The 27941-nt window shown below is 39.5% G+C and overlaps 1 protein-coding gene and 3 long non-coding RNA genes across 4 annotated transcripts; 3 read left to right on the forward strand and 1 right to left on the reverse strand.

Annotated features, from left to right (window-relative positions):
* Positions 1 to 3348: 3348 nt before the first annotated feature.
* LOC138746477 (uncharacterized) lies at positions 3349 to 6064 on the forward strand. Its single transcript, XR_011346981.1, has 3 exons — positions 3349 to 3526; positions 5100 to 5188; positions 5802 to 6064. It is a non-coding gene; the product is annotated as an uncharacterized lncRNA (long non-coding RNA).
* On the reverse strand, positions 6054 to 12203 carry LOC138746475 (homeobox protein DLX-6-like). The gene is made up of 3 exons (XM_069904669.1): positions 11621 to 12203; positions 10836 to 11029; positions 6054 to 8021 (listed from the first exon to the last, which is right to left on the reverse strand). Exons 1-3 carry the CDS (start codon positions 11919 to 11921, stop codon positions 7773 to 7775), a joined length of 744 nt encoding a protein of 247 aa, XP_069760770.1. The 5' UTR covers positions 11922 to 12203; the 3' UTR covers positions 6054 to 7772.
* On the forward strand, positions 12142 to 14836 carry LOC138746478 (uncharacterized). The gene is made up of 2 exons (XR_011346982.1): positions 12142 to 12999; positions 14261 to 14836. It is a non-coding gene; the product is annotated as an uncharacterized lncRNA (long non-coding RNA).
* A 10512-nt stretch (positions 14837 to 25348) lies between these two features.
* Positions 25349 to 27414, forward strand: LOC138747455 (uncharacterized). Its single transcript, XR_011347506.1, has 3 exons — positions 25349 to 25430; positions 26074 to 26179; positions 27350 to 27414. It is a non-coding gene; the product is annotated as an uncharacterized lncRNA (long non-coding RNA).
* The last annotated feature ends 527 nt before the right edge of the window (positions 27415 to 27941 follow it).

Consider the following 27941-nt stretch of genomic DNA (forward strand, 5'->3'; position numbering starts at 1 on the left):
TCATCGACAGTAAATATAGCCGGAACAATGCTTTTGTAACCGCTCATTAACATAACCTTACATGTATTAAAATGTAAATACATGCCCTGTACAAGATTTCACTGTTATATGTACACACTGTGCATAAACAGATCCGCGGGTGGTCCATTTTATAAGCTTTCTGGGAATATGTTCTGCACATCTGAACGATGATAATACTTGAGGACGCGTTCAGGCTCCGCCGTTCAGGCTTGCAAGTGCGATGTCCTAACAGATCTTGACTTTTTACATCAACTGGGAAGCTCGTGAGTCAGTGATGTCTCTCCAGTTGTGGTCCTAACAATCATTAAGGCTGCATAACACACACGCTACATTAGCAAAATACCATAGGTGGTCATTAAAATGATATAACGGAACGCTTACAACATTGCAGTTGAAAAGATTTTGTATGTCTGCTGCAAAGGACACGTCGCGCTTTTGAACAACCCCAAATCTACATGGAAGGACAGGGCAAGAACATTTAGAATTGCTTTACTCTGCAGGATACGTGTGAGGTACACAAAGGCTGGTTTCCACGTTGACAGGGACCAAGATCTGGTCTGAAATTATATTTCTAAAACCAATGGTCCCCATTAATGTAAAAAGAATAATTGGGGAAAAATATAATTTGCACCTCGATGAATGGTGCGGATTCAGTGGAATATATTTGCGCCTGATCAAATCATTTGAGAAGGCGAAATTCCGGACGCACGAGTTTAAATAATTCAATTATATCTCCGGAAAACACCCAAGACCAGTGTTGTTGAGAATCTAAGTCTTTAAATGTTGACTGGAAGAGAGAAGCTAGGTGCATTTCTTAAAAGTCCACTTCAACAATTTCATTGAGCCAGCTTTTCACTTCTTTCTCGTTATTAAAAAGGCACGTTTACACTGTTTCACTGATATTATCCGTAATTCTATCCCAGAAAGTACACTGCAGCTTTTGTAATAAATAATTTACAAATAACTTTCCCACTTGTCCACGGATGTTCCGCTAAAATATGGAATGGTTGTGGTGAAAGGTTACAATAAACGGCGTTGGTTTTTTAATCGTGTTGCATCAATACCCAGTGGACGACTTCCAAAGTAAAACTACGAGATGTGGATCGGTTTAGTAATATGGCGGTGTGGATATAATGTAGAGGAAAAAAAGAAAAATGATTCATTCTGGTTGATAACCCCGTTCAATGTGTCCTTGCCACGTCAGGAAGACTGCAATGTAAACAAAAATCCAATTTTCTGTTCAATGCATTGCGGACCCCACTGCAATAAGCCCCCAATTAGGATTTTTTTTTCTTACAAAAGGTATACGTGGATAAGTAAAATATATAGAGATTTTGTGGGAAGAAATCTTTGGAACAAAGGCGCCTGTGAGAACCCCTCGTACCTCCTTCGAAACGTAGGTCACCCAAAATTATGCTCAAAGACCGGGATAAGGAATTAAGATGTGTCGAGGTCTGCATTTATTCTCAATTATCGGCTACTGCCGGAATGAAGTTTGAAGAGAACATTGTCGCTGAACAGGTGTATATCTCCACCAAATTGCGGGTGGGGGGAGCTGACGCTGTACGAGTTCAGCTCATTCTCGAAAGTTTTTTTTTGTCACGACTATGTTTATGGTTTTATCGGAATCGGCGTGTTACACCCAAAATATCTGTTTGAGATGCAACGAAAAGATTCTGTTTCTCTGTTTGACCTTCGTGTTCATTTTTATCTGTGCAGGTGAAGTGGTGACTTACAACCTGGTTGCTTTTATTAGATGTTTTGCTGTGGGAAAAAAACTACTTTGCTTTCACTTCTCCTTTTGTAATTTTAATTACAGATACGTCGACTATGGTATATATTGAAAATACACTCAGACAAGTCTGTAAATATATTGTGCCAGTGCGTGGAAGTGTTACAATTATCTACCGTGCTTGAACCATTGGGGATGTGGATGAAATGGTGGGGGGAGTTTAAAACTGGGGCCAGATTTCTGCATGCTGGGATATATTAGGTGACACAGGTAGAGGGAGCAGTGGACTGCAATCGTTCAAGATGGTAGAGATAATGCTGCTTTTAACGGAGGGCGCCTCGCAATACAAGAACAGCTCGTAGTGACTTCTGTTAAAATCGTGTTTTAAAAACAGCCATTAAGTGAAATCGTTGCGCCGGGTTGGAAGGGGGTAAAGATTGAGGGGAGGGCGGTTAGGGGTGGTGATGTAGGGGTTATAAATGAGAAATTGGTTAAAGCTCTTAATTCCATTGTTCATTAGCTTTCATGTCCTCGGGTGCTGCGTAGAATATAAGAATGGTTTTTTTTTTCCCGTGCACTGTATCTGAAAGGAAAGGACTAAGCGTATCGAATGTCGGTGCAGATGTTAAACCACGAAATGCATGGCATATCACGGCATGTTGAAAGCATGACATGCCATTTAGAATGTAGGAACTTATCTTCAACACACTCTTTAGGTGTGTCTCATTGTGGAGTGTTTGCATTCAAATGCAACAAATGCATCGTGCCTCGAAGAGAATAAAACACTCAGCATCTTACACATGATGGCAGGATATTGTGGAAAACAGCCCGTGGTAGCCCATGCAGAGTTAAAACGAACATCCTTGCAGCTATTTTCGTACTATTGGAACCGGGGGCTCTAATCACACTTTCGCTTGCTTAAAACCGAAAATAATACCGAAATCTAGTGGTGTAATTATAATTTTATTTGCAACTAAAGACTCTGACCGTTAGACATCAAAGCGAACAGCAGAATTTAATTTCCATTTTAAGAGCCCAATCTGACCTCAAAAATATTTTTCAACGATTACAATGGAAAGTATTTTAAGTATGTCCGAGGCAAGTCCCCTCACCTCACCTTAAAGGGCCACCTTCCCAACCTCTCTCGGGTAGGCAGAGAAATATTTAAAAAAAGACACTCAGAACCTATTCGCTCTGGACCAACAGATTTACTGCAGAACGTGTCCCAAAGGCTGGTAATCATAAAAAAAAAACATAATCCGAACTGTAATTATATCAGTACGATTTGTATTCATCAAACAGCCCCAAGTTCGTCAAAGAGAAGAGTAAATAATGAATTCAGTTCTCTGGAGTTCCGAAACCTTTCCAGTAATTATGCTGTTTGGAAGACTATACGTAGGCTGTCCAGATTGGACTGCTATTATTATAATCTCAAGCTTTAAAATTACCTATAATTTGCAAAGATGAGCAATTTCTCTATTCAACACATTTTATCCCATCTCTCGATGAGTAAACATGGCCAGTAATAAAGGCTAATTGAGCTGAGAATATAAAGGGGACGCTGATAGCAGAATTAATTCACACTTGGAGCTTTAACCAGAGCTTGCTGCACCGTCGTTGTTAGCTCCATTCCCCATACTTTTACTGAATGTATTTCAGGGGGAGAGAGAGAGAGAGAGAGAGAGAGAGAGAGGAGGGGGGAGGGGGAGCTGACAAATTGCCATTCTTTCCAGGCTGAAAAAATAATTTCTGTGTAAATACCAGCCGTAACAGGTAAGCCGTTCCCTTCTCTTATCCTTCTCTGAAATGCTCTGAAATGGATATTTTCTCGACTAGAGTTAAGAGATGTAATTACCCTATATATTCAGTGTATTGGTTAATGAGAGGGAGAAACTGCGGGGATGTCCAGCAATATTGCAGATCAGCACGTTTAAGTTTCGATTTGAGGAGAATGTGTGTTCAGTTCACCCCTGTGGTAGTACGTGGTATGGTTTTTTTTTGTGCCTCGAAGCCATTCTTAACGTTTGGCAACCTGATTTTGCTCATGATCTTTGTTAATCCCACAACTTTTCTGCATCGATGCTCGATCCGTTAGGGTGCGCCTGGGATACATTTTCTGAAAACCACGGACAGGAATATCGGCTAATTGTTCAAATCCCACAACTGTAGTCGACTGGGTAAACAAAAGCTTGATTAGATCAGTCAAATGCACCGTTTTTAAAAAAAAATCTACACCCAGTGATAATTTCCTGGCGTTCTCCGTTCCCCGATTTCCCCAAAAGATATACCGAGTATTATTTGTTCCCTCTTATCAGGCAGGTTTGTTGATACATTATTGATTACTCCAGTGGATGAAAATTACTTGCAGGCCTGATGTTGTAAGTGCGGGGACTGAACTGAACTCAATAGGCAGGTCATTGGAAAATATGCTAACGTTTAAGAGGAGAAATTTTAAGGCTAAAGTATTTTGAGATCAAATGTGTCATAATAGATGGTATTTCAGGTGGCAATGGTTTAAACAAAACTTGTTCGAAACTAGATAGGGATGGTTCAAGACTCAGTTTTCTCTTGGGATCACTGCTTGCTTTCTATCTCAACAGTAATTTCGGATCCTTTGGCACCGCTTTTCCTTCCTGTCACTCACTGGGCAGTGAGAGGGATGAGCGGAGTGGTTTGGAAGCAGGGGGCAAGGGGAGAGTTGCTCTTTATCCAACCCCCACCCCCTCAAAAATGGGTTATGGAATGTGAGGATTTAACAATTCAGCTGTCTTCTGTCCAGATCTCGACAATAGGTTGTCCATCGGTACAATAGCTGCCTATTACCAGCATGAAGGACAAATATTTAGCAATACAGAGAGATGTTACTGTGGCAGCACAAATGGCTTTGTAATGCAGATTTCTTGGTTTGCTTTCTGAATCGATCCAAAACATATTTCATTCCCTTTTATCAGTATTTTGTTGATTACAATATACACCTGCAAGTAATTTAGGTAATAACAACTCAAATCTGTTCAACAAAACTGCAGCCGGAGCATCTGCCTGATTTCGCGTTTTTTTTTCCACTCGGAATTGTTACATATTAAGCAGTGCATTTAGGCGACCGAAAATTGCTGGTAATTATCTTGATGGAAAGCGCTTTATTCAGGGAGCTACAGTCAAAATTGCTCTAATTACAGCCCCTTTCACACAAGCATAAAAAAATCTTAAAATAGCAGAGAAGTGGGTTTTGCACACGGTTTCCAGTGCAGATGTTACGGGGGGGGGGGGGGGGGGGAGGGAGAGAGAAGGCTTGACATGGGAGCTTTTATGCATTAAAATCTGTAAATACCTCTATCTTGTCTTGTAGACTGACTGACAAAAAATTGGGAGAGCTAACCATGGATTTCAATACATGTTGTAGTTTGAGGCATGACAGGTAGCGATCAGAGACACGTGGTAAGTAATACGTTTCTTAATTGGGAATGTTAGACACAGGTGTATATGTCAGACCTTTGAACAAGGAATATAGATTTATTCGCTTTCAGCTTTTTGTGGGGAGAAAAAACCCGTCGACCATATTGTTCCTTGCCTAAAGGCTGAAAGGCCGTTATTTCCGACTGACAATCAGTACATATTATTACTTAATCAATCACTTGGGCAGGACGGATTTGTGTTTACTTGGCTAACCGCAGACTTGCTGTAGCAGATTCTTAATAGTCATTAATATTAGTAAAGAAACCTTAAAATGATGGCATAGGGCTTGTAAAAATGTGCTATTTACCCATTTATGAATGACTTGTATGAGAATTGGCCTCCAAATAGTGAAATGCACCGTAAATTCTCTCAAACTTTCATCTAAAAATAAAAGTGCAGGGCTAAAGAAATATTTGCGTCAATGGAGTTAAACCTAGACTTTGTGTTACGCCAGTCACGGATTGCCCCGAAAAGGCAGGGTGAGGTGAGTTCTAACCCACTGCGCGCACACGGAACAGGAGAAAGATGGGTGATGACCTATAATTAGTCAATGGGTGACAAGTACTAACTTCAATTTTTTTCAATTGAATTTTAGGGTCATGAGATGGCGTGCGTCATTCTTAAATAGAATATACATCCTCCCCTCACGCCGCCAAACCAAAAATAAAATGTTTCATTGGACTTGTCCTGCATCTGCTCCAAGTAATGTCGTTAGTTTGGCAGTTTCTTCCAAGAGATGGAGATGCAACAATAAAGATAAATTTGCTATCAAACTCTTGGTCTAATTGAACATCAATGAAGGTAACAAAGGAGGTAACCCCTCGGTTGCCACACTCCAAACAACAGCTGAATTTTAAAAGTCCAAGGCCTTTTTAATCAGAAAGACATAACAACATTTCGAGAAATGCACCAATTCTTCTCGGCAAATTAATATATGGTCATGCAAAAATAAAATCACGTTTCTTTCACTTTTTTTTTAAACGTGACCGCAGACATTTCATATAATTTTTAAAATCTAGTAAGCTTCACGTCTATGTTTGACCTCGGGGAAACCTAAGTAAGAAATTGTGTCGGGATGTAGAATGAATGGAATAGTTTGATCAATTACATGCAATCGTCCTGCCCTTTCCTTTACACATAATTACAGTTAAGTCCACAGTTAGTCGGCATTGATTTTTTTAAAAAATGCTATCACTCTCCGGCTTCTATAATCCTGAGAAACGTTCTAGTAAATCGAGTAGCCATGTTTGTCCGAATTGGGTGTATATAGGATGCTTTGAACGCGTATCACTAATTTACTTAGAATAATGACATAATACAGATGCACTATTTACAACTAATTTAACAATATATACACACGTGCTGTGTTTCATCGTTCTGTTCTCCAAGACCTTTTTTTTTGCCTTCATATTGCTTGGAGGAGCTAAACGTGTCCCTTTTATTTCCCTCTATAGGCTGTATTTCAAATGGGAGGCACATTCAGTTGTTTCCTGTGTTATAACACAATCGATGTCATCATTAATTGCGCTGTTTATTGTTGGGGGTGGGTGGTGATTCGGGAGAGAAGAAGGAGTGGGGGACCTTCCTCGCAGTCATTGGACTGGCCTGACCCAAAGCAGGTCTTTAAGTATTTTGAACACTTGCAGTCTTGATTAGCAATCATCTAAACTTAAACATTGCAGATTAGAATGGTTGAAAACACTGTGGCGAAATTAGACTTGAGCTGTTGATAAGCTAAAATTGGGGGTTGGGATGTATTTACACCATCCTTTTCAGACTTTTTTTGTTGCTAAAAACGTTGGAAATGCACTGCATTCCCCTTGGAATCTGCCAACAAATATTTGACTTTTTTTTCCAGAATTTTAGATTGAGCATCAAACCCCTGCACTTTGTTCAGTCATTTACTCTTTGTCGATTCTGGGATAGTAGCTTTATATTTCCAAGTGTACACATCTTGGCAAATGTAGGTGTATGAATTCATCATATTCATTTCACTCTGACGAAAATGCATGCCATTTAGAAAATACCCCCTGAAAATTCCACGATGATACTTTTCAACTAAACAGGTGTTTGCAGTTTTGTCTCGAAATCCACGCTTCAAACTGGAATTAGGATAATTAAATAAAATGTAGTTTACATGGCATTTATCCCCCACAGGGATTAGGGGGCCTGTCTGTTAACACTTTGAAATACAGCCTTATTAATTTTAACCAACTAAAATGGATTTGCATCCTGAAGTTTTCTTACATGGACATTAAAATTGCGCTTAACAGAAGAGCTATAAAATCAGTTGTTTTTTTGCAATTCACAACATAGATAAATGATGCATCAAACTTCTCCAACAGATTTCTAAACATTGTACAAGGTTTGCATTGCACTCATTAGAAGAGGAGCTTGACTCTATATACCCATTGCATTTCTAGAACAAACCTGTTTAGATACGACTGAAAGCACAAAGCCATTGCTATAGCAAACCAGTCATATTTTCTGGTCCATAAGACTATCTCAAATCGTATGACCTTTTTTGTTTAAATGAGTCTGTGGGATAAATTGTACTCCTGGTCAATCACATCATCTGGGGTCTTGGCATGGTATCCTGGTGGGGTGATGGGTACCATGACCCAAAACTGTTAATGTAACTGTTTGGCAGAGTGGCACCCTTATTTGCCATGGCAACGTCCCAGACTGGTGGGATATTAGGTGAACATGGAGACATAGCAGCAGATGTAGGCAGATGGTCACCTTCTTGCACACTGGAGCCATGTTTCATTAGCTTCTTATACTTGGAGCGTTTGTTCTGAAACCAAATTTTCACCTGAAACAAATTACACATCATATTTACTGTTTAAGTTAAAGTGAATATTTGGGGGTGAAACACAAATTTGCAAATTCTGTCACTGCAAAAAGTCAACTCATCTAGCGGTGTCCATAAGGAGGTAAAGATATCTCCTTGAAGGGCTCAGGCCTGAAATGTTGGTCATGTATCTTTACCTCCTCTGGATGTTGTGAGACATCAGTATGTATTTTTACTCTGAATACTTGGTTCAAATCACAAGATGATTTTTTTTTTTTGGTAATGGATTATTCAGGTGATCCAAGTAAAAGTACAACAAAGTTTGCATTGTTTGAACGTGAATTATTTTGTAAAATATTTTTTAATGTGAAGGAGTAGTGTGGAATATAGATGGTTTTAACATACTGTGACACATTTCCAATAGTCATCAAACCAGTGAGGTGGCAACACTCAGGCTAATCTACAAAATGGCCCATCAAAATATAATTGCAGCAATCACATTTTGAATCTTCCATGGGAAAAAATGAATAACATTGTATGTAAAACATTTTTTTTTTGCTTAGATATGGACACAAAAAAATAAGGCTTTTATTCAGGTGCAGAGCTAATGTTCGTGAGGCTCACTCTTTGACCTGGAGTTTTGTACAAATGATCAATCCAGTAGTGGATTTGCAATCGTGTCCTTAAGGAAAATGTAATTCAGTTATAAAGTACATTTTTAGCATAGAAGTTGACATTTTTTAATATGAGTTGGCCTGAAATTAAACTCACATTTTTGGCCAGTGATATTTGAGGGATATGGAAAATGGCCAGTTTTTCTGCAAACCAAATTGAAAACATTTCTTGGGAGGACGTTTGCAGTGTGTTGGCAGTGAAGTGTTTAGAAGCGAGTTTCAATTGACCCAAGTTTTAGATTGAAAATACGTGCTAATTTGGATTTTACCATTCACTCTCCGATCTCCTGCAAGTACCGAAAACGTGCAACGCTAAGATAGAATGTGCAATTTATCTCTGGAGAGTAACAAGGTGGGGGGTGGGGGGAAGAAAGAGAATAGGAACACACCAATTAAATGCACTAAGTATTAAATGAGTAACACGCATTAGGATACTTTCACTTATTATTTCCCAGAAGTGTCGTTTTAAAGTATTCTTGCGGATGAGTTGAACGTTGGTGGAAAATGAGTGTCCCTGTAAGAACTCTATGAGATCAGAGGCGAACTTTCAAAGAAAGCCCCTTTCTCTTTGAAACGTGTCTATTTTGTCCTTCGTGTATGCTTGAACAAATTTTGTTTAGATACGTGGTGGAGGGAGAAGGGGTCCTCCTAAAGCAGTCGAACTGTGCAGATGACCTATCTACTACACCTGTATATTTTGTATTTCAAGCGAATTTAACTTCAGTGTTTCTTTCTGATGGTCCAGTGTGTCCAGTGTTCGGCCACACTGTTCAGCATAAATTTGAGCTCGAGGGGTTGAAGCTGAGATATGAAAGATTGCAGCGCCTTTTACTATTGTTTTTAAACAGTTTTCTACGGGCGTTTTGAAGATTCTCAATTAATTTGAATATTTAGTTTAAGATCTGTTCTAATAATTAGGTTCGGCAGTTTTAATCGGGATTACTAAACCTAATTTAATTCAACATGATTTCCATTTTTAGACACAAGCGCTCTTTTTTAAAAAAATCGAGTAACACATTCAGAATGATTGTTAACATTCAAACGAACTTAAAATACTGGTGGTGGGATCAACTTTTTTTTAAACGCGAACTTCAGGAAATTCATTTCAACCGAAAATATTGGGAAATCCAGGGAGCGAAGACCGTGAAAAAGAAAATCTCCTGCACAAGAGGGACCAATTTGGCTTCAAGAATACTGAATCACCTTTACAAGCTTGAAACAATTCAATAACATGACAAGAAAATAGACATTCATATAATCTTGGCAGTTGCCCAAAATATTGTTGATACTTCAATAACATGTTGCTACCTTAGGGTACTTGCTCAAAATTAAAAAGTGCATGATATGCCGTGTTGAAAGGTATTTTTCTGCTGCGTGATCTGGCTACCTTCGCTCGGATTTGTTTTATGCACCGCACGACCCGACGTTTTGAAACATTAAAGGGTCTATCTTTCACTGCCCGTGGCCACCTTGAATTAAGTAAATTTGAATTGAGGATTAGAATTTGTAGACATTGAACACGTAGTAAAATTGACGATGAAAGCAAAGGCGTTATCGTCAAGTGTTTCATTCCGCAAGTTTGCAAGCCTACATTCCGGGGTTTTTAAGATTAAAAATTAACCAATGTATCGTTCCTTTTAATTTCTATAATTGAATGGAGGAATAATGACAGATGAAATATTTTTTTTAAAGTCCAAGAAGGAAACTCCAAAAAGTGGCGCCACGAGAACTCAGACATTCTGATGGGGATTGGTAAAATGCTTGGGTATAAACACGCTCAAATTGCATCTTCACAGACAGACACACTGAGATTAAACTAACCCGAGAAGGGACGTTCCTCCGTGGAATGTTAAAACTCATTACGGCTCCAAGTGTGGCGAGATCACACAGGAGTAACCGCGGCTACTGCTGGACGTTGTAAATGATCGGTAATGACGAGAGTTATGCAAATTCAGTGGCCAAAGTTACCCAGTTCAACTCCACGACGGTGGAGAAGTTTCGTCAATGGCAATTGACTTGGGTCAATGTGGATGGTTGACAAGCGCGCACGCTGATGTCGGGAGCTGCGCGCTTGCTGACAGCAACAAAGCGCTGGTCTTTGCTTGAGGTGGACCCGCGTACTTTCAAGAGGGAAGAATGTGTTCTGGGCCGCCAACCCTACCTGTGTCTGGGTGAGTCCGAGAGAGGCTGCCAGTTCTGCTCTCTCCGGCAATGCCAAATACTGCGTCTGCTGGAAACGATGATTGAGAGCCTGCAATTGTAAGCTCGAGTAAATGGTCCTCGGTTTTCGGATCTTTTTCCCTTTTCCGTTCAATCGGATCTCTCCATTTTCGATTACAGTCGACTTCTCGTGTTCTTGGAGAGAAATTGGAAACACTGAGCCTTTTGAGTTTTTCAATCACGACCACCCCTCCCTTATTCCTTCTCTCCCCCCCCCCCCAAACGGGACTAAGCAAACGGCCGTGAACCCCCCCCCCCCCAAATAACAAGTGCACAGTGTGAATTCTTACACTGAGGGGAAAATGATGTTTGACTCGGTCAAGGCCTTGCAGGAACTTTCAACCGATACAAAAAATATACATCAAAGAGTCACATTTCCAAATTCTTTCCGACGGCAACATTGGGTCGGGGAACATTCAGGCAGATTATTGAATTGGACAAGTACCCCAGCAGAGTGGATTTCTCGTCAAACAATGGATTATTTCGCCAGTCAATTGCTCAGACGGAATGATGGAGGACTCCCGATTTCCCCAGCATTAAATTAGCCTAATTGCACGAGTCTATTTAAAGACCGCAATTAAAGAACATTTTTGTTTAATGAATGCACAAATCATTAAAAGGCCTCTCGAATCCCGGCACCGCGATCCTGCAAACGCTGTCTCAAAGGAGACATTTAAGTCATCGTGTAGAACCGGGGGTAGGGGGTTGTGTCCGAGCGGCACTTACCCGTGTCTTCTAACCTCGTGTGACCCAAAGTGCTGCTGTTCTGATATGGCATGTACGGATTAGGTGCGTGATTGCTAACTGGGCTGGGGTACGGGTATCCCAGCGATCTGCCATAGGAAGAAGCGCCTGAGTAGGAACCATCGTGCTGAGAGTGTCCGCTCGAGTGCAAGCCGTGCACCGGATAGTGTCCATGGGACATGCCAGGGGAGGTCTGCTGAGCTGGATGTCCAAACTCCAGAAAGGCCGACTTGGAGGAGTCTGGTGCTAACAGACCGTCAGCCATCGCGGTCATAGTCATCATTTACGAGGAAGTGCACGGGACTGACAAAGAATTAGCAGCCTGTAGGAAATTGACATGGAATTGAGGCGCAACATGAAACTGACACAGAGGCCGATCCCCAACCAAATCCAAGCAAGCGTCTTCTCCTCGAATTTTCCAAGTCGAGGTGATTTCCCCACTTGGAGGCTGAGTGAAAAAAAAGAGGGTTAAGTTGAGAGAATTCCCCGTGAAATTCAGCAAAACTTCTGGATTTGCATGGCTGCTTCATGCATATGGATCTGTTATGCAAACGTATCCAATTGGAGGTCTCCTGCCTGGCGATTGGACGAAGGGCGTATTACATCACTTGGCCGGCGGCGATCCTAATTAACTTTAATTAGAATCAGTTAATGAAAGCTGCATTTCCATCAGCCCATCCGAAATAATCGACAGACAATTCCATCAACACGTTATAACATGCTAGGAAAAGTGCTCTCTGAGTCCAACGATGGCGTGCACCGAAAAGCTCGTCCACAGATATTAAATGAACATGGGAGTCATCCGAACGCACCACCAATGGACGTTGTTTCATCTTTCCAAAATAACGAAGCGGGGAGTCAACACGAAAAACCATTGACGAGAGAACGCTGGCTACTTTAGCGATCTCTCTTGGGCTTCACCTACCGTCCTGTCTCGCTTATTCAACACTCTGGATCCAGACAAAAGTTCACTCAGCCCTGTTTATAATGAAACCTAAAATGGCTCCATAGAAAATGCACACGTTATATCATATTGAGAATAAGAAGCTTTAAGCTGTGTTTCCTTCCACCAGTTCTATCTGTCACTCCATATTGTTACAATCTGGGACTGCATTCCACACACGTTAAAAAAAAAACCTAAGCATCGTTTTCGTAAAGCACGATTTGGGACATTTACCTTCTACTTTATCCCTTAATTATACCTGGTCTCTTCCGCTATCTGCTAATCAATGCGGCAATTTAAATGACATTCTCATGTGATACCCACTTCAACTATAAATGTCTTTAGTCCTGTCACAAACGGCGAGTTGTTTGGCGTTGTCGCTGCAGGCTTTCCAGTTTGGAATGGCTCGTTGCATCAGGTATTTGTCACGTTAGGGGGAAATGCTTGTATTGATCATTTTACTGAGAAACTGACTGGAACATTTCCAGAAAAGGTCATTTACTATTTTTCTGGGGTTTTTTTTTTGTTGCAATTGCTATGTTCATACCTCGCTGGGCGTGTCGTTGAGTTGCCGGCTGATTCTCGAGTCTGTGTGAAGAGAAAAGACAACGGAATTTTTGAAAAAACAATCTGAATGCAATATCCTAATAATAGGTGGCGGAGGGAGGGGTTATCAACAGGTGAAAACGATATTTACACGAAGGATGAACGAAATGTCAATGCGTTTTTTTTCCAAACGCCGCAAAATGCATTTACTTTTACACACACGAGTCGTTGGTGAAAGATGATGGATAGGGAATCGTTATTGACAGCAATAGATGGCGGCTGGGAATGAATGAAGGAGGTACCTCGCCTCCGTACACCTAAGCAAGAGGTTCAAAGGTGTTGGAAAGCATGCGGAGCGTCGGAGAATTTCTTTGTTTAGCTCTGTATGTTAACCTTGGAGTGGAACACGCGAGAAAGAAATCCGATCCCATCCTTTCTCTTGACTGTCTGGGAAATGTACAATATGAAATACTCGGGCGATCTTTAGAATTCACCAACAATGAAAAAAAGAGGGGGCCTTGCCTTTATTTTTAATTGAAATCGCCCGTCCAAACGCCAAGGCGTCATCCGATGGATCTCAAGTTCTCTAAACAAAAAATATATAAATGATATGAAATCAAATCAAGCAGCCTAATACTTGTAGATACCGGGACTAATCTTTCTAATTTACCGACTGCAAAAGCTGGCACTGCCGGTCAGAATATTTCACTCTACTCTTTTTTTGGAGGGGCAGAATAGAAGAGTCAAAAGACGAGACAAAGGCTTGTCGCTTACATTTGTCTGTAATTGATCTCTCATCTCTTCAGCAGATCCGAGGTATTTAGAAAATGGTACAAATACAGTCTCATTTTCTTGAACAGTGGCAGATATTTTCTGAAACCTCAAAATACATTAAACGCGAAATAAGCGCACGCCCTGCAAAAAACAAAAACAAATACAGGTGAATGCTTTGGAGTTTTAACTTGTGTGGACAAACGTACAAACTGAAGTCACTTTTTAAAAAAAAAAGTCCTGCGTCGAAGCGTATTCTGTTATTTCTCTACTTTGACCGCACTGTTTTTAAAATTAGTTTTGTAAAATAAAAAAAACTCAGCGGGCTGCAGTTAGTATTTAACAATTTTTTTGCCTTCCAGCGGTCGGTAATTATTCCTGAGCTGGACAGCATGAATAACCCTCTCATTGTGAGGAGCTCGTTCCGTTCCGTGGGTTTGTTTTCTCCTGCTGGGAAGATGATTTGCAACCTTCCAAATGCAACAGGACGGCCATTCAAAGCCCAGGGAAAGAGAAAGGATTTCATCGAGAAAAGAGAGGAGCGAGCTATTAAATAGTTAATTATATAACAGGTGCAGCTAGCTTCACTGGGGATAATTTTCGCGATTTTGTTTCCTTTCAATTTTGATCTGAAATGTAAAGCTCTCAGCTCGAGCCGAATGAAAATGTAAAATATTACTTATCTCAAATCTGAAGCGCAATGACTTGAACGCCCGCTTAAATAAAAGCAAAGGATTATTAACACAAATACTAGGATAAATGCAGAATGTACAGGATGTTTGCATGGATGGGGTATGTTAACCAAAAATCTAGCAATTATTGTATATTCAGAAGCAATGCTAGCTTCCTGTTTCCACAAGTGCACTCGGTTGACCATTCCCTGATTTGCAGTTCAGCGTTGTGCAGCTTCTCTCAATAAAAGCTCTCTTTGGACCCTTTGTATGTTATATAAGCCACGTGTCACATTTTTAAATAGTTTTTGCAAAGGTTTTGTACGAGCCTGGGTTAAATGTTAACAAGCACTTTGCAGATATGATTTCCCTGCTTCATTTTTTTTGCATCACCTCTGAAGGTTGCGCTTTTAATTTGCGTTTATAGATATTTAATCTAGGGATGCACACATTTAATGCAAGTGTAAAACGAGCTGGTTATTGGACCGTCGAGTCGTTTAGATGCGTTCACTCGTTAAACTGAACAACGTCTGCAAAAATGTCATCTTCCTCTCCTGCGCAATCTTATTACCAATCCCCTGATTCGAAAAATGTATGTGTAAGTGTAAAATGTTCGAACGCCTGTTTGTGTTGATGTCCTCAATCTTCCCTGACGTTCGAAAACCATATTTATATAATTTGAGGCTTGTGGAACCGTGATGTTTTGTTCATATCCGTCTATCGCACTTTGGTATTGGAAGCCGCTGCTTGGTTTTCATCTTCAGTAATGATCCGACAGGACTTGTGTCATAGATTGATACCGATCACAAGTACTGTTATGTGCCCTTGTGCCCAGATGTTGTTTGTGGTATGCAATGAAGAATAATGCCACTTTGCCAAATAACTGCTGCTATGTTGTGTAAACAAAGCGTCAGAAGATTGTGAAAGTAAAGGGTTGAGTGAGTTGACATGATACAGGTTTTAGAATTTTGGAGCACAATTGGATTCAAACACTTTCCATTTTCGGTCAGCCATCATTTTTACACAATAAGTCAACCCATTGAGTATCGACTACATATCGCCTCTGTGTCGTGAATCTTAAATCTCCTTTGCAATATTATTTGGAAAGTCGCACCAAACATCTCGATAAAGAAACTTTAGATGCTCAGTCATGTATAACAGTTGGTCTTTCAATTGGGCATTTATGACCGTTTAATGGAGCGGTCTTGTCGCTTACATCTTGAGCTGTACAAGATCCTCAACGCAGCGGTAAATACAAAGATTAAGACCCTTTCTTACGTGTTTCCTTTGAAAGTATTTAACCCGTAACTTTATCACTAGCTGAGGTGCAACAGCTTTCAAAATGCAAGCTTGATTACAGCTTAACTTGGAAATATTTAGCAATCATGACTGTTCGGCTCTCTCGCCATTCCCTTTCCTCTTCGGTTTCAACGTGTTTTAAGGGTGAAAATGTATTTTTATGAACATTTCCATCAGTGCCATTGTATAAACGGAACGAATCAGCTCCCGAGCCAGATCTGCAACGTTGCGGTGAACACTGTATGATAAAACAGAGAACGCGTTACAGAGGAAACAAACCAATTAACGGCAACAGTTTAGGAAGATGAGAAAGTAACTTATTTTCATTAACAATGAGGCGTTTGATTTTATTGAGAATTGAGAGTTTGTGGTGAGAAGGCTTGACTGATACAATTAAGGAATTCATATGTGTGTATAAAACCGTTCTTTGTGACATCCATCCATTACGTGTGCGTGTACACGAAGAATCTCGAGGCAAACCAACTTTCAAAGAATTTTTTTTTCCCCACAAAGTTGTCGTTACCCTGATAATTTAGTGGAAAATGTATCTGTAGACAAGAATCGAAGCAATCTTATCGCATGCTCCAGGTTAGAGATGTATTTAAGTTCATTGCTCCCCCACGTAATTTTTTAAACTTATTTTCTTTTGGATGACATTTTAAGGCATCCCATTTTAGTTTTAACACACCTGAAGTTGTGATCCTGAACGAACATCCAATCACACAGAGTTTCGCCGCGGAATTCCCCTCACCTATTACATTTTAACACATTGACATTAAAATCTAAAAGCAAAGGCTCGCTTTATTATTGGCAATTGAAACATCATATTTTTCTTCAATTTATTTTAGATTTTAGAAACACATATTTAACATTGCTGGATTAGCAAATCGTGCAGTGCAAGACTTAAATCATTTGGTGACAATTCAAAGTGGTTGTCATAACACGGAGAAGAACCGAAAAAAAGGAAAGGTACCCTCTTTTAAAAGCTATAATTATGGATATAGGAAGAACAAAGGCGAGCCCTGGAGCAATGTATTGGAGGCTTCGGCTTCAGTGTGGAGTAATAGAAGGAGAGGAGCTCTAATAACTAGACATGGGAACGTTAGAGCAGACATTCAGGCGTCTCAACACCCCCACTGCACGGTTTAGAAACGAATTAATAAGTTTTAAAAACAAGATCAACTAACATAGTGTAAGATAGGCATAAATAATAAATGTCCTATTTAGATGCACGAGAGGAATTGGTCTGTTTGATTGGGTAGAAAGGTTGCCCTTTATACACAAAACCAGATACTCGTCTTTAATCAAGATAAATATACTTTATCTTGCCAGAGTCAAGTTAAAGTGGGTAACCTTGGCTTAAGGAAAATTACTGATTTTACAATGGTGACACGGTGAAATGCAAAGCAGCCGTTTTGTTTCCACTCTAAGCATTCTTCTCTTTTTCGCAATGCTTGTTCCACTCCTTGGGTTGCGTGGGCTAATCTGGACGATTGCATGAACTCCAGCCTAAGCACCAACAACGCAGTGATTTTTCCACTTGTCCATCCACGTGGACAAATGTACACTTTCCCCGCAAGTCATCGTGTTTACGTCGCGTTAAGATTGATGATGTTTCCACTTTTAGGGATTTAGTCTGTAAAAAAATACGTTGTCAATTAAATGTTCGTTTAAACGCGTGCTAAATTACAATGCCATCTATTTTGCCATTCGTATTAGCAAGGTGATGTGCATTGATAAAACGTTATTAATGAGATACATTTTAAAATCGATTTGATCTGTTTTAAGTTTCGCACCTGCAGTTTTTCAAACTCCTAACTCTTGGCAATTGGTTTTAAAAGTTGTCGTGGTCCCCCCCCCCCCCCCCCCCCATCCCATGGTATCCACGTAATTTTATCTAAAACGTAGATGTTCCGCTGTGAACCACGAACAGCTGAACGGAGATCTCGAAATGCACAAAACTGAGAAGTCAACATTGGGGATTCTCCCCTCAATATCTCGGCCCTCCTTTTAGAACCAATTTTCTCGCGCCATCGATCTCCTGGTGGGGCAAAATTACCCTGTTGCCTTGGCTGCAACTAGAACGAACACCGGACACGGAGAAACCGGGCGAAGAGCTCCCCGAGAAATGCAATCGTTTCTGTTCCCATTGCACCTTCGTTTCCCCATCTCAAAATATGATTAGCGTCTCTGGAGGAGGCTATCTTGAACTTTTGCAAGGGCATTTGGATCAATTCCTTTCACGAATATCCTTATCTAGAGGACCCTCTGCTATCTTAGGCCACCGAATTTCTGATTGTTAAAGGAGTAAATCAATTTATTGCTCTTCCATTTTGCTTCTGGTTGAGCGCCTGCTCCTTTCGAAATCTTCATTCCTATTAACAGGATAATCATTTCCAAATCAGTGTAATCGTTTGAATTTAATTAATCGAGCAATTAAAGGATTTTTTTTTTGCTGCAAATGAGAGCATAATCGATCTTATATTTAAACCTGCATACTAACTTCAAATTGTAATTTGGCATTGAATTGTTAATAACTGTTTCCACCTTACAGACGAGAATACCTCTTAATCTGTCCGTTCCAAAACCAATATTGACGGTTATACCAACAATATTGTAGATTTTATCCTTGGGATTGAGAGGGTGGATAGACACTCATATTTACTTGCCACTTAATACTCCCATACGTCAGATTACGCCAAGCGTTACTCAGCACCAATGATCATTTTCCGATGGCATAGAAATGACTATAATCGCGTCCTGCTTGGTTTGAGCTATTTATTAGCAATAAACAACGCTCAGCTGTGTTTCACCACGATTAAAACAGTTGAAAAGGCTCTTCCCATTCAATGGGCATTAACGTTCCCCATCCTGCGAGGCAGCTTCAGGTTGCACCGGTTCGGAATTCACTCAGAACGCCTCTGCTCAACGTCTAGGGTTTCGTGGCACCTCGACACGACACCTAGGTTCAGGGAAACTCGAATCGACTGTTTACCATATTGCACCGTGCTGCTGTGACACAGTGAATTTTAAAATCTTAATTTGTATTTTTTTTAATAACACCAAACACGAGCCGTCAACCCAAGGACCACAAGCTTAGCAGATCATATTATTATTTAATGTTTAATTCTCTACTTCAAATAATGGAGCGTTCACAATGGTTTTGTTAACCTTAACGTATTATTAACATTAATGTATTGTTCACCTCCTAATCAGCAGTTTTGATCTGTAGTTTACAAATAACAGCCCATAAGCAAACATATAATCAAAACTGAGTTTGAATTCTTGCAAAAAAAATCTAAATACGACACAAACGTCCTCTTCTAAATGAACGCGTATTGGAGCTATTTGCAAATAAAAATAATCTTATTTGCTGGTAGGTTTGGAAAGTGAGTGTTGTTTTCTATTACATTTGTGGTACTGGATAGTGGCCAACTATCTCATAACCACTGGATGTGTTTAATCTTGCAGGTTTTGGAAGGCATTTGCGGAGAATGACGGCTGGAAGGGTACTAATCCTGCGGTTCCCGGGCCCGTGCGGCCCTCATTTTAGAACCAATTTACTCGCGCCATCGATCTCCTGGTGGGGCAAAATTACCCTGTTGCCTTGGCTGCAACTAAAGCGAACACCAGACGCGGAGAAACCGGGTGTAAAACGAGACCCCCCCCCCTCCCCGTGCAATGCAATCGTTTCTGTTCCCATTGCACCTTCGTTTCCCCATCTCAAAATATGATTAGCGTCTCTGGAGGAGGCTATCTTGAACTTTTGCAAGGCATTTGGATCAGTTCCTTTCACGAATATCCTTATCTAGAGGACCCTCTGCTATCTTAAGCCACCGAATTTCTGATTGTTAAAGGAGTAAATCAATTTATTGCTTTTCCAATTTGCCTCTGGTTGAGCGCCTGCTCCTTTCGAAATCTTCATTCCTATTAACAGGAAAATCATTTCCAAATCATTTTTTTAAAGAAACGTACATCTAAATACCATTTTTAAAAAAACAACCCTTTTTAGATAATGTTCAATTTACTGTTATTTTAATCTTAATTCAATACACAATCACTGAGAAAATGACTTTAAATACAAGTGCAGTCTTCACTTTGTCGAGTCAGTATCGACTTTTTGTTTCACTCAAGATTTTCTGTAAACTAATGGAATTAATCCATACAATTTTTATTCAGTCTGAGACCCCACTCCCTCCCGGGGAGTGAAGTCGACAGAAAAATTGCAAATAAGGTTCAAAAACAGGTAAAAACCCAAGCACATTAAGAGAATAACATCCGGGGGAAAATGCTTTGATCAATTTAATAACGCACAGTGCGGGAGAGAAGGCAGCTCAGAGCCAAAACGCTCAATTAAGGTTCAAAATGGACTGTACTTGCATTTTTTGTTTTGTTCTGCCGCAGAATTCTGAATACAAGGAGAGCAAATTATACACCAAATCGGAGAGGGGCGCGGTGGGTATCTGGATATGACTCATTTGGATGAAAAGAATGCTTTTCCATCGATATAAGGCGTCGTGGGTTGGGGTGGGGAACGGGGTGGGGGGGGGGGGGGGTGTTTAGGAAATTTCAATTCAAGGTTCTTGTCACAGGGGGGGGGGGGAATCAAGCCAAATTAGCACGAAAATTACAAATGTGCGATCATGGTTGAACAAACTCGCACTGCGAGGGTGCTTATTTTTGCAGTACAACATTTGGACCCCTTATTTATAGTCAGTCCATTTCGCCGCAATGTTTCAGAGACTGATAAACAGCTGAACCGAAGCTTCCCTCCACAGAACCTTTTTATCCCACCTGTGCAGCCTGTTTTCCCATCACGCGTCTCTCCTCTGTTCTATTTTAACCAGAGCGTGTGTGTAAAAGGTTTCAAGCGAAAACGCCCTGTGGAAGCCAGTGGTCCATTTAAAAAAAAATGGATTTGGGTCATGATTTGCACCCTCTCAGAATTGTGTCAACTTTTACAATTCAGAAACCGCTCAATATTCTGCAAGTGAAAATAAGCTGTTGGAAAAGTGAACAATTGACAAAATTGTGAATCGTTTTAGAAAGAAATAGTCCAGAATTAATGTTTCAAGGCACAGTAACAAACAAAATAAGATTTTTCCCCTGAAGAAGAGGGGAAATACCCAATAGTGGTTTCCTATCTTATACATTGTCCACTGTGTGTTTGGTTTGGTTTATTGCAACTGTAGTTGGCGGTTGAGCTTTCTGGCATATATGGAGAACCAGTATGTTAATGATCAATGGATCCCATTTACTTAGAGTAGGTGTTCCTGAAGTTATCTAGACACATTTTCCTTGAAATTATTTGTACTCAAAGGCACTTCACAAGTTGCAACTTGCACCCAATCAGGTAACATCTTACAAGTTCAATGTAGTATGCAGAATACATAATTGAAAGGCATTTGCTGCAAATAAAGATTCTGGCTCATTAAGGTAGGAGACCTCATTCACAATTATTTTTACTTATGAGCTTCAACCACACACTAGTCTTGGCGCCAAGATATTCATTATACCATATTTCATTTATTAAATATTAACAGAAACATGCACAGTTACTTTTTTGAATTAGGAAATCTCCTCATATCAGTCAAGGCTTTATTGCAGATCACAGTTCAGTTTAATCCATTTCCTCAATTAATTCCTAGAATCAAAGGAGCTCAAAGAAAATGTCCACACAGAAGATTTGAGTAAATATTTTGGACTTTAATGATAAAATGCAATTGCCTTTTACACTTCACTTGTATAATTGAGAGAAAAGAGAGTTTTGATCCAGGAATATTAGCATTAATAATGTTCAATCGAGTATTTATTTTGTTAGATAAACAATAGCCAATTTAAAATGAATTCAATATTTCTACAATAAAGGAATCTCAGGATTGTACGTGGACTATTGTTATATCATTTGTTTCGTGTTTCAGTCAGATCATGTTTGGGTAGGAACATGGTCATCTGAAACCACTGAACTGGGGTCACTTCACACACAGCACATGAGCTGGAGACATCCTGGGCAATGTCAAATTGGAACTCCGATATGATCAAGAATTCAGTGAATGTCCGAATCACTACCACAAAGGAATGTGTTTCTCTGATCTTTCCCACAGCACCTTGAAGCATACTATCAGAACTAGGAGCTTAAATAGGCTGGTTGTCAGAGCTTGTTTTGAATTAATTGGGTGCGGATGCATTTGATCTCAAATGATGCCTGGCACAGGGTGCATAAAGTAAAACAAGGTTTCTAATTGGAGTCTGAAAATCTAGTATAAAGACAAAGGATAAACCAGGAAATGATTAATTCATTATGAGTTTTGAATGTGTTCTTTTGGTAGAATTTAAGTAACTGAATGATGTAGCAACTTAATGCTTGTGCAAAAGGATTAGCTCTCATTTTTGGTCTGATTTATTTGCACCTCTTATTAAACGATGCTAACATCACATGATTGAAAAATCCTGGGACTTCTTTTTTTTTTATGGTCTGCTTTTGATCAGTTACCAGACCTTAGAATTGTAAGTTAAGAATAAATTCAAAGAAACAGGGTAAAATTTAAAATAAAACCTAACATCTGATAATGATTGGTGCAACAGACGCCATTCAAATGGACTCCCTATGATTCCATGTGGCGTCACACCGCTGGATAAGAGAGCCATTTTCACTCTATGAGAACTTTTCGATGATATTTGTGCCCATTTAGCATGTTAGGATAAAATTCCTATTCTTGGTGTGGTAATTAAGGAATCTGCAGATGCAGAACGTAAAAGAGCTGGAGAATCTTAGCACATCAGGGCAGCATCCAGAGAAAGTAAAAGGGAGTCAATGTTTCAGGTCTAAGCCTTTTCTTCAGGAGAATTGAAAATCAGCGAGATGTCTGAATAAAATGGTGGAGGGATACAGATTAACAGGTACTGACAGGTGAGAGGGCGGAGAAGCGAAATAAGCTGAGGTGATGGGGGATAGAGCAGATTGCTCAATATAGTTCTCCGATAGGAGAAGGAAGGGAAGGGGTGGGGAGCTCGAGGAGGGGAGACAAAGGGATGAGGGAAAGAGGGGGTTTAACAGAAATTGGAGGTCAATATTGATGCCATATGGCTGGACACTGCCAAGATGGAATATAAGGAGTTTGCCCATGAACTTGGTTTTCCAAAATAATCAAAATGAATCAAAACAGATCAACACTTTGGATTCAATGAACTTTCATTTAAGATAGGTGAGTCAGCAAAGGTTCAATATAACCAAAATAAATGTCAGGTATATTTTTTTACAAATCACATGTTCACCTCATTGCACACTATGATATGTATATCCAAAGAAGCTCAATTAGAATTATTTGGATCATCATTTATCAGCCAGCTTTCCCTTATTATTAAATTTCTTCAGGTACCTTCTCAGTTTGCAGAGCCTAGCGGTTAGCGCAACTCTATTACAGTTCCAGCGATCCGGGTTTGAATCCAGCGCTGAGTGTAAGGAGGTTGTACGCTCTCCCAGTGTCTGCATGGGTTTCTTCCGGGTGCTCTGGTTTCCTCCCACCCTTCAAAATGTAACAGGTTTGTAGGTTAATTGGGGTATTTGGGTGACATAGGCCTGTTACTGTGCTGTATGTCTAAATTAAAGTTTGGCTTTCGGTATTTTTCTTGCCACACTGAAATGATTATGACCAGCGTAATTCTGTCATCAGCACATTGAGGAAGAATAAGTTAACTGAAAGGATATCAGTGCCTGTGCAATTTTATTTCTAATGGGGGAAATTACTGAAATTTATTGTCTCCAAATCTTCGGAAAATGAATAAAGAATGTACTACTTAGAATTACAGTCATAGAGTCATTGTGACCAGAAACAGATCCCTCGGCACACCATGCCCAAGCTGACTGTTAGCTAATTCTGATGCAGGGTCCCAATACATTGACTATCCTTTTGCCTCTGCAGATGCTGCCTGACCCAATGAGTTCCTCCAGCAGTTGGTTTTTGTTGCTTCAGATCCCAGCGTCAGTAATTTCCCGTGTCACCAAATATCCATCAGTGTGAATCCCATTTACTGGCACTTGGTCTATAACCTTCCAAGCCTCGTAATTCAAGTGTTCATCCAGATATGTCTTAAAGGTTATGAGAGTTTCTGTCATTACAGCCATTGAGGCAGTGCATTCCAACTTCCAGAACCATTCTATATGTGAAAACATACTTCCTTATATCCCCCAAACTTCTTACTCCTTAACTTAAACCTTTACCAGGTTCCCGCTGAGCCTTGTCTGCTCCAATTACAAATTGGCCTGTTCACAGGTAATGTGGATAAACTATTGGAGAAGGAAACAACTAGCACTTTTCTACCTATTTTAAAAAGCTCCATCTATTCCAGTCATCTGATACAGACACAGATTGAAGATACTGATCAGTACTTACAGACCTGCATGCTTCCATGCCAGCCAATGTTTCTACTTCTTCAGTATATCATTGCTCTAGTAATAGAATGATAGCTTGTTTCTTTACTTGCATGTGATGGATTTTTTTTTAAGTATTCCCATTTTGGCACCTAATTGAAAGAAAAACTGCATTTATTCATTTATTTATCTATCTATCCATCAATGCATTTATCTGTTTATTTATTGTTATAGATAAAATGCTTGTCCTGTATATGTATGATTTGTCTGTATGTGCGTTATGCCTGGTTGTGTGTCTGCATGTTTTGCGCCGAGGATGCTGTTTCGTTGAGTTATACTTCAACAATTAGTTGACAATAAACATGATAATAAGAGCAAATGGTGTAGCTGATGTTTTATTGATCTACACAGGGTTTCCAAGAAAATGGGGTAACATGATGAACAATGTGATTATAAAAGGGATGAGCACCCAATAAAACAATAGTGAAAAGTAATTGGCGCTTTTACAGTGGCAGCAACTTGGGTTCGAATGCAGCATTTTTTTTTGGAAGGAGTTTGTATGTTCTCCCCATGGTCTGCTTGTGTTTCCTCCAGGTGCTCTGGTTTTCTCCCACCCATTGAAAATGTATCAAGGTTGTTGGACAATTAGGTCTAATTTGGTAGCATGGGCTTGAAGGGCCCGTTACCATGCTCTAGGTCTAAATTTAAAATGTAAAATTGTACCTTTCTACCAGAACAAATGGCAGCAAGTCTGTTAAATATGTAATGTTAATTTCTGGTTCAGATAATGGCAGGATTGCATTAACTGAATGTAAGGGATCGATGCATTTCAGATAGAGAAAATACTTTCATTTCTCGTTTGTAATTTTTATATTATTTGTGAGATAATAGAAAGCATGTACACACTTTGAAAAGACTTTTTTTTTTTATTATAAGCCAGCAAATTTCTACGGAGGACCAAAGAGTGAATGAACATTTTAAACTAATGAGCATAAATTGATTCCATAAGTAGTTGACCACTTTGAATTTCCATGGTGTTAAATGTTTTTACTTTGTATAATCAAGGGACTGTTTTGTCTGCATTCCCAGAATAGATCAACCCATTTAATGAACTGTGTTCACATAACATGAATGGAACTGAGCTTTCTAATCCATCACTGACCTCGGGAGGACCATCCTGGCACACATCAGGTAATCCCACACAGTAAAGTGGGGAATTATACTCTTTTGAAACCAAATGCCTTCTTCGGTCCTTATTTCCACCAGATGAAATTTGCAAATCATACTGGCTGTTATAAAACCACATGGGGACCAGATCTGTGGCTTTAATACAGTGGCTACCTGAATACAAACTAAATTAAGGGTGCATGCAAATAAAGCTAGCAAACATTTTTAAAACCATCAACTTTAACAGGAAGTAATCTCAAATCTATCTGATCAGATTGATGGAGATGATTGGAAAATTAAAGAGAAGCTTAGGACAGCACAGTTAGCCCAACATTGCTACAGTACCAGCAATAGGGACTGGGGTTCAAATCCCGCACTGTCTGCATTCCTTTGGGTGCTGCAGTTACCTACCACCATTCACCATATACTGGGGGTGTAGGTTCATTGGTTGAAATTGGGCAGCACGGTTTCGTGAGGTGAAAGGGCTGTATGTCTAAATTTTTTTTTAAAGTTAAAACATTTAAGAAAAGCTGATACCAAAATTATATTTTAAATTTAATTCTTGGATATCATATTCTTTCATATATCTGAGTTGTAATATTGTGAACTATGCAAAATTACAGAGCAGATTTGAAATGTTGTAATCTTATGGTTTTCGTTATTTCAGTCAATGGCAGGCCAGCTACAGATCTTCCAATATCGATACATGTGGTTACACCGGTGCCTTGGCAAATGTGACTGGATTTGATGAATTGATTCTGATTTGACTCAAGGTTAGTGTCTGGTTGTTTATGTATGATTAAAATAAATATTTTGTTTACATGTGTAGCTCTCACAAATCAATCTGTTGCTCTCACAACGAAGTGGAGCAACACTGAATGGAACCATTCCTGTTTATAGCTCTGGATATGAGCTGCAGATACCATAAATATGAATTTTGTTTTTGCTCTGACAACACAAGCATCATGGGGGAAAGTAGCAGTATTCAGAGAACACAGGGGTGTGAGCCTTTCCACATGTAGGAATGCCTGGGAGAGGTGAAGAGTAATGGGCAAGTACCACCTTTCATTGTGAAGCATGGTTTGACTTTTTGAGTGGGAACAAGGGGAGATGTTTTCTATATTTTATTGGAACAGATTTCAGTGAGAAATTTTTAAGATTAAGTGTGGCAAATGCATTGTGTTATACAGGTGTAGGAAGAATCAATTTGAAATCAAAATTTAAGATCCATTGTTTTCAATACTTTCAGTGTTTTAAATATTTCCAATCGTTTTCAAAGTGTGCTGCATTTATAATTGTGATTTCCTTAAGTTTCTCAATGGATGGACATCAGAAAATTTATACAGTGTCAACATGGCGAGGATTGAGAGCTCACATTTAGCTGCATCCTTTACTTATCTCTGATTCTCGACGTTATGAAATACCTTCCTTCTCTTGAAGTTGGGACACGAAAGGAAGAAGACTTGAGGAGGCTACCCCCCGAGTCTTGAAGATAATAAATTATAAGGTTCAGAGATGAAGATGTGGATGGCTTGATTATTTTTCTATATGACAGATTTTTATTGAGAGACATCTTCCAAGATCTTAAAGAAGTTCCAACTTTTTTTTGATGAGCGTTATGGCATTGTTCTATACCTAACAAATACTTCTCTGTTATATTGTAAATTAGCTTGTGTATAGATTTTAAGCAAAATAATTACTTGAAGTCTAGATTATCTAGTCTTTCATATTGTTAAAATATGCAAATACTTTTTTCGTAAAATGTAAAGAGGCATTTTCCAAAGCACACTATCGAAAAAATGCTTTGAATGGATCATAAAATAAGAAATCTAAAATCTAAATATTTCCCTTCTTAAGGTGCTGCCTTTGTACATAATACCTCTACTTTCTGAGAACAATAAGGACGTTCAGCATGTCACCTTGTCCCTCCATAACTTTTACAGGTGTGTCATCGAAAGCATACATATTGGATTCTTGCTCTACTCTAGATTGGAAGATGCCAATGAAGGTAATGAAGGCACCTCAGAAACGAACACATATATCAGTTATAAAATCCCAGTACAGCCAGTAACAACTACATCTCATATGAATGAGTAAAATAGCAAACAATATATGCAACAAAAAAAAAACCTGTTGTGCTGCATTTCTGAGCTAGCTCAAGTTATCTTGGGGAGATGTTTGTTGTGATGAAGTCTCTGAGCAGGTGCAATGATCACTGTTGCAGGCCTGGTATAGAATGCCGATGTTTTGGACCTTCTGTTCATAGAAAATGAATATTGTAATGACCCTAGAGGACCCCAAAACCCAGCAGCAATAGAAATTCACCAAGACAAATGCTTACTTAAAGAAAAGTTGCTTTTAATTATTTTTAAACATGAAAACAGGATCAAACTTTAACTTATTACTAATAACTTACCCCCCCCCTTCTAATTCTAAGCACACAGATATGTAATGTGTATAAAAGTTCAAAAAAAGTTCTTTGATTCACAGTCCAATCTACTTCTCACTCCTCCAAGTTCACTGGTATCAGGCAAT

The sequence above is a fragment of the Narcine bancroftii genome, chromosome 12 (assembly GCF_036971445.1).
Source record: "Narcine bancroftii isolate sNarBan1 chromosome 12, sNarBan1.hap1, whole genome shotgun sequence".
In the NCBI taxonomy this organism is placed as follows: domain Eukaryota; kingdom Metazoa; phylum Chordata; class Chondrichthyes; order Torpediniformes; family Narcinidae; genus Narcine; species Narcine bancroftii.

What these genes read in the sequence shown, in the direction of transcription:
- LOC138746475 (XM_069904669.1), bottom strand. Translation starts at nt 11,921, where the DNA reads ATGATGACTATGACCGCGATGGCTGACGGTCTGTTAGCACCAGACTCC. An exon ending in CACGAGGTTAGAAGACACGG is followed by an intron (nt 11,030 to 11,620) that starts GTAAGTGCCGCT and finishes TTTCTCTCCAAG; the next exon opens with AACACGAGAAGTCGACTGTA. An exon ending in TCGGACTCACCCAGACACAG is followed by an intron (nt 8,022 to 10,835) that starts GTAGGGTTGGCG and finishes AATTTGTTTCAG; the next exon opens with GTGAAAATTTGGTTTCAGAA.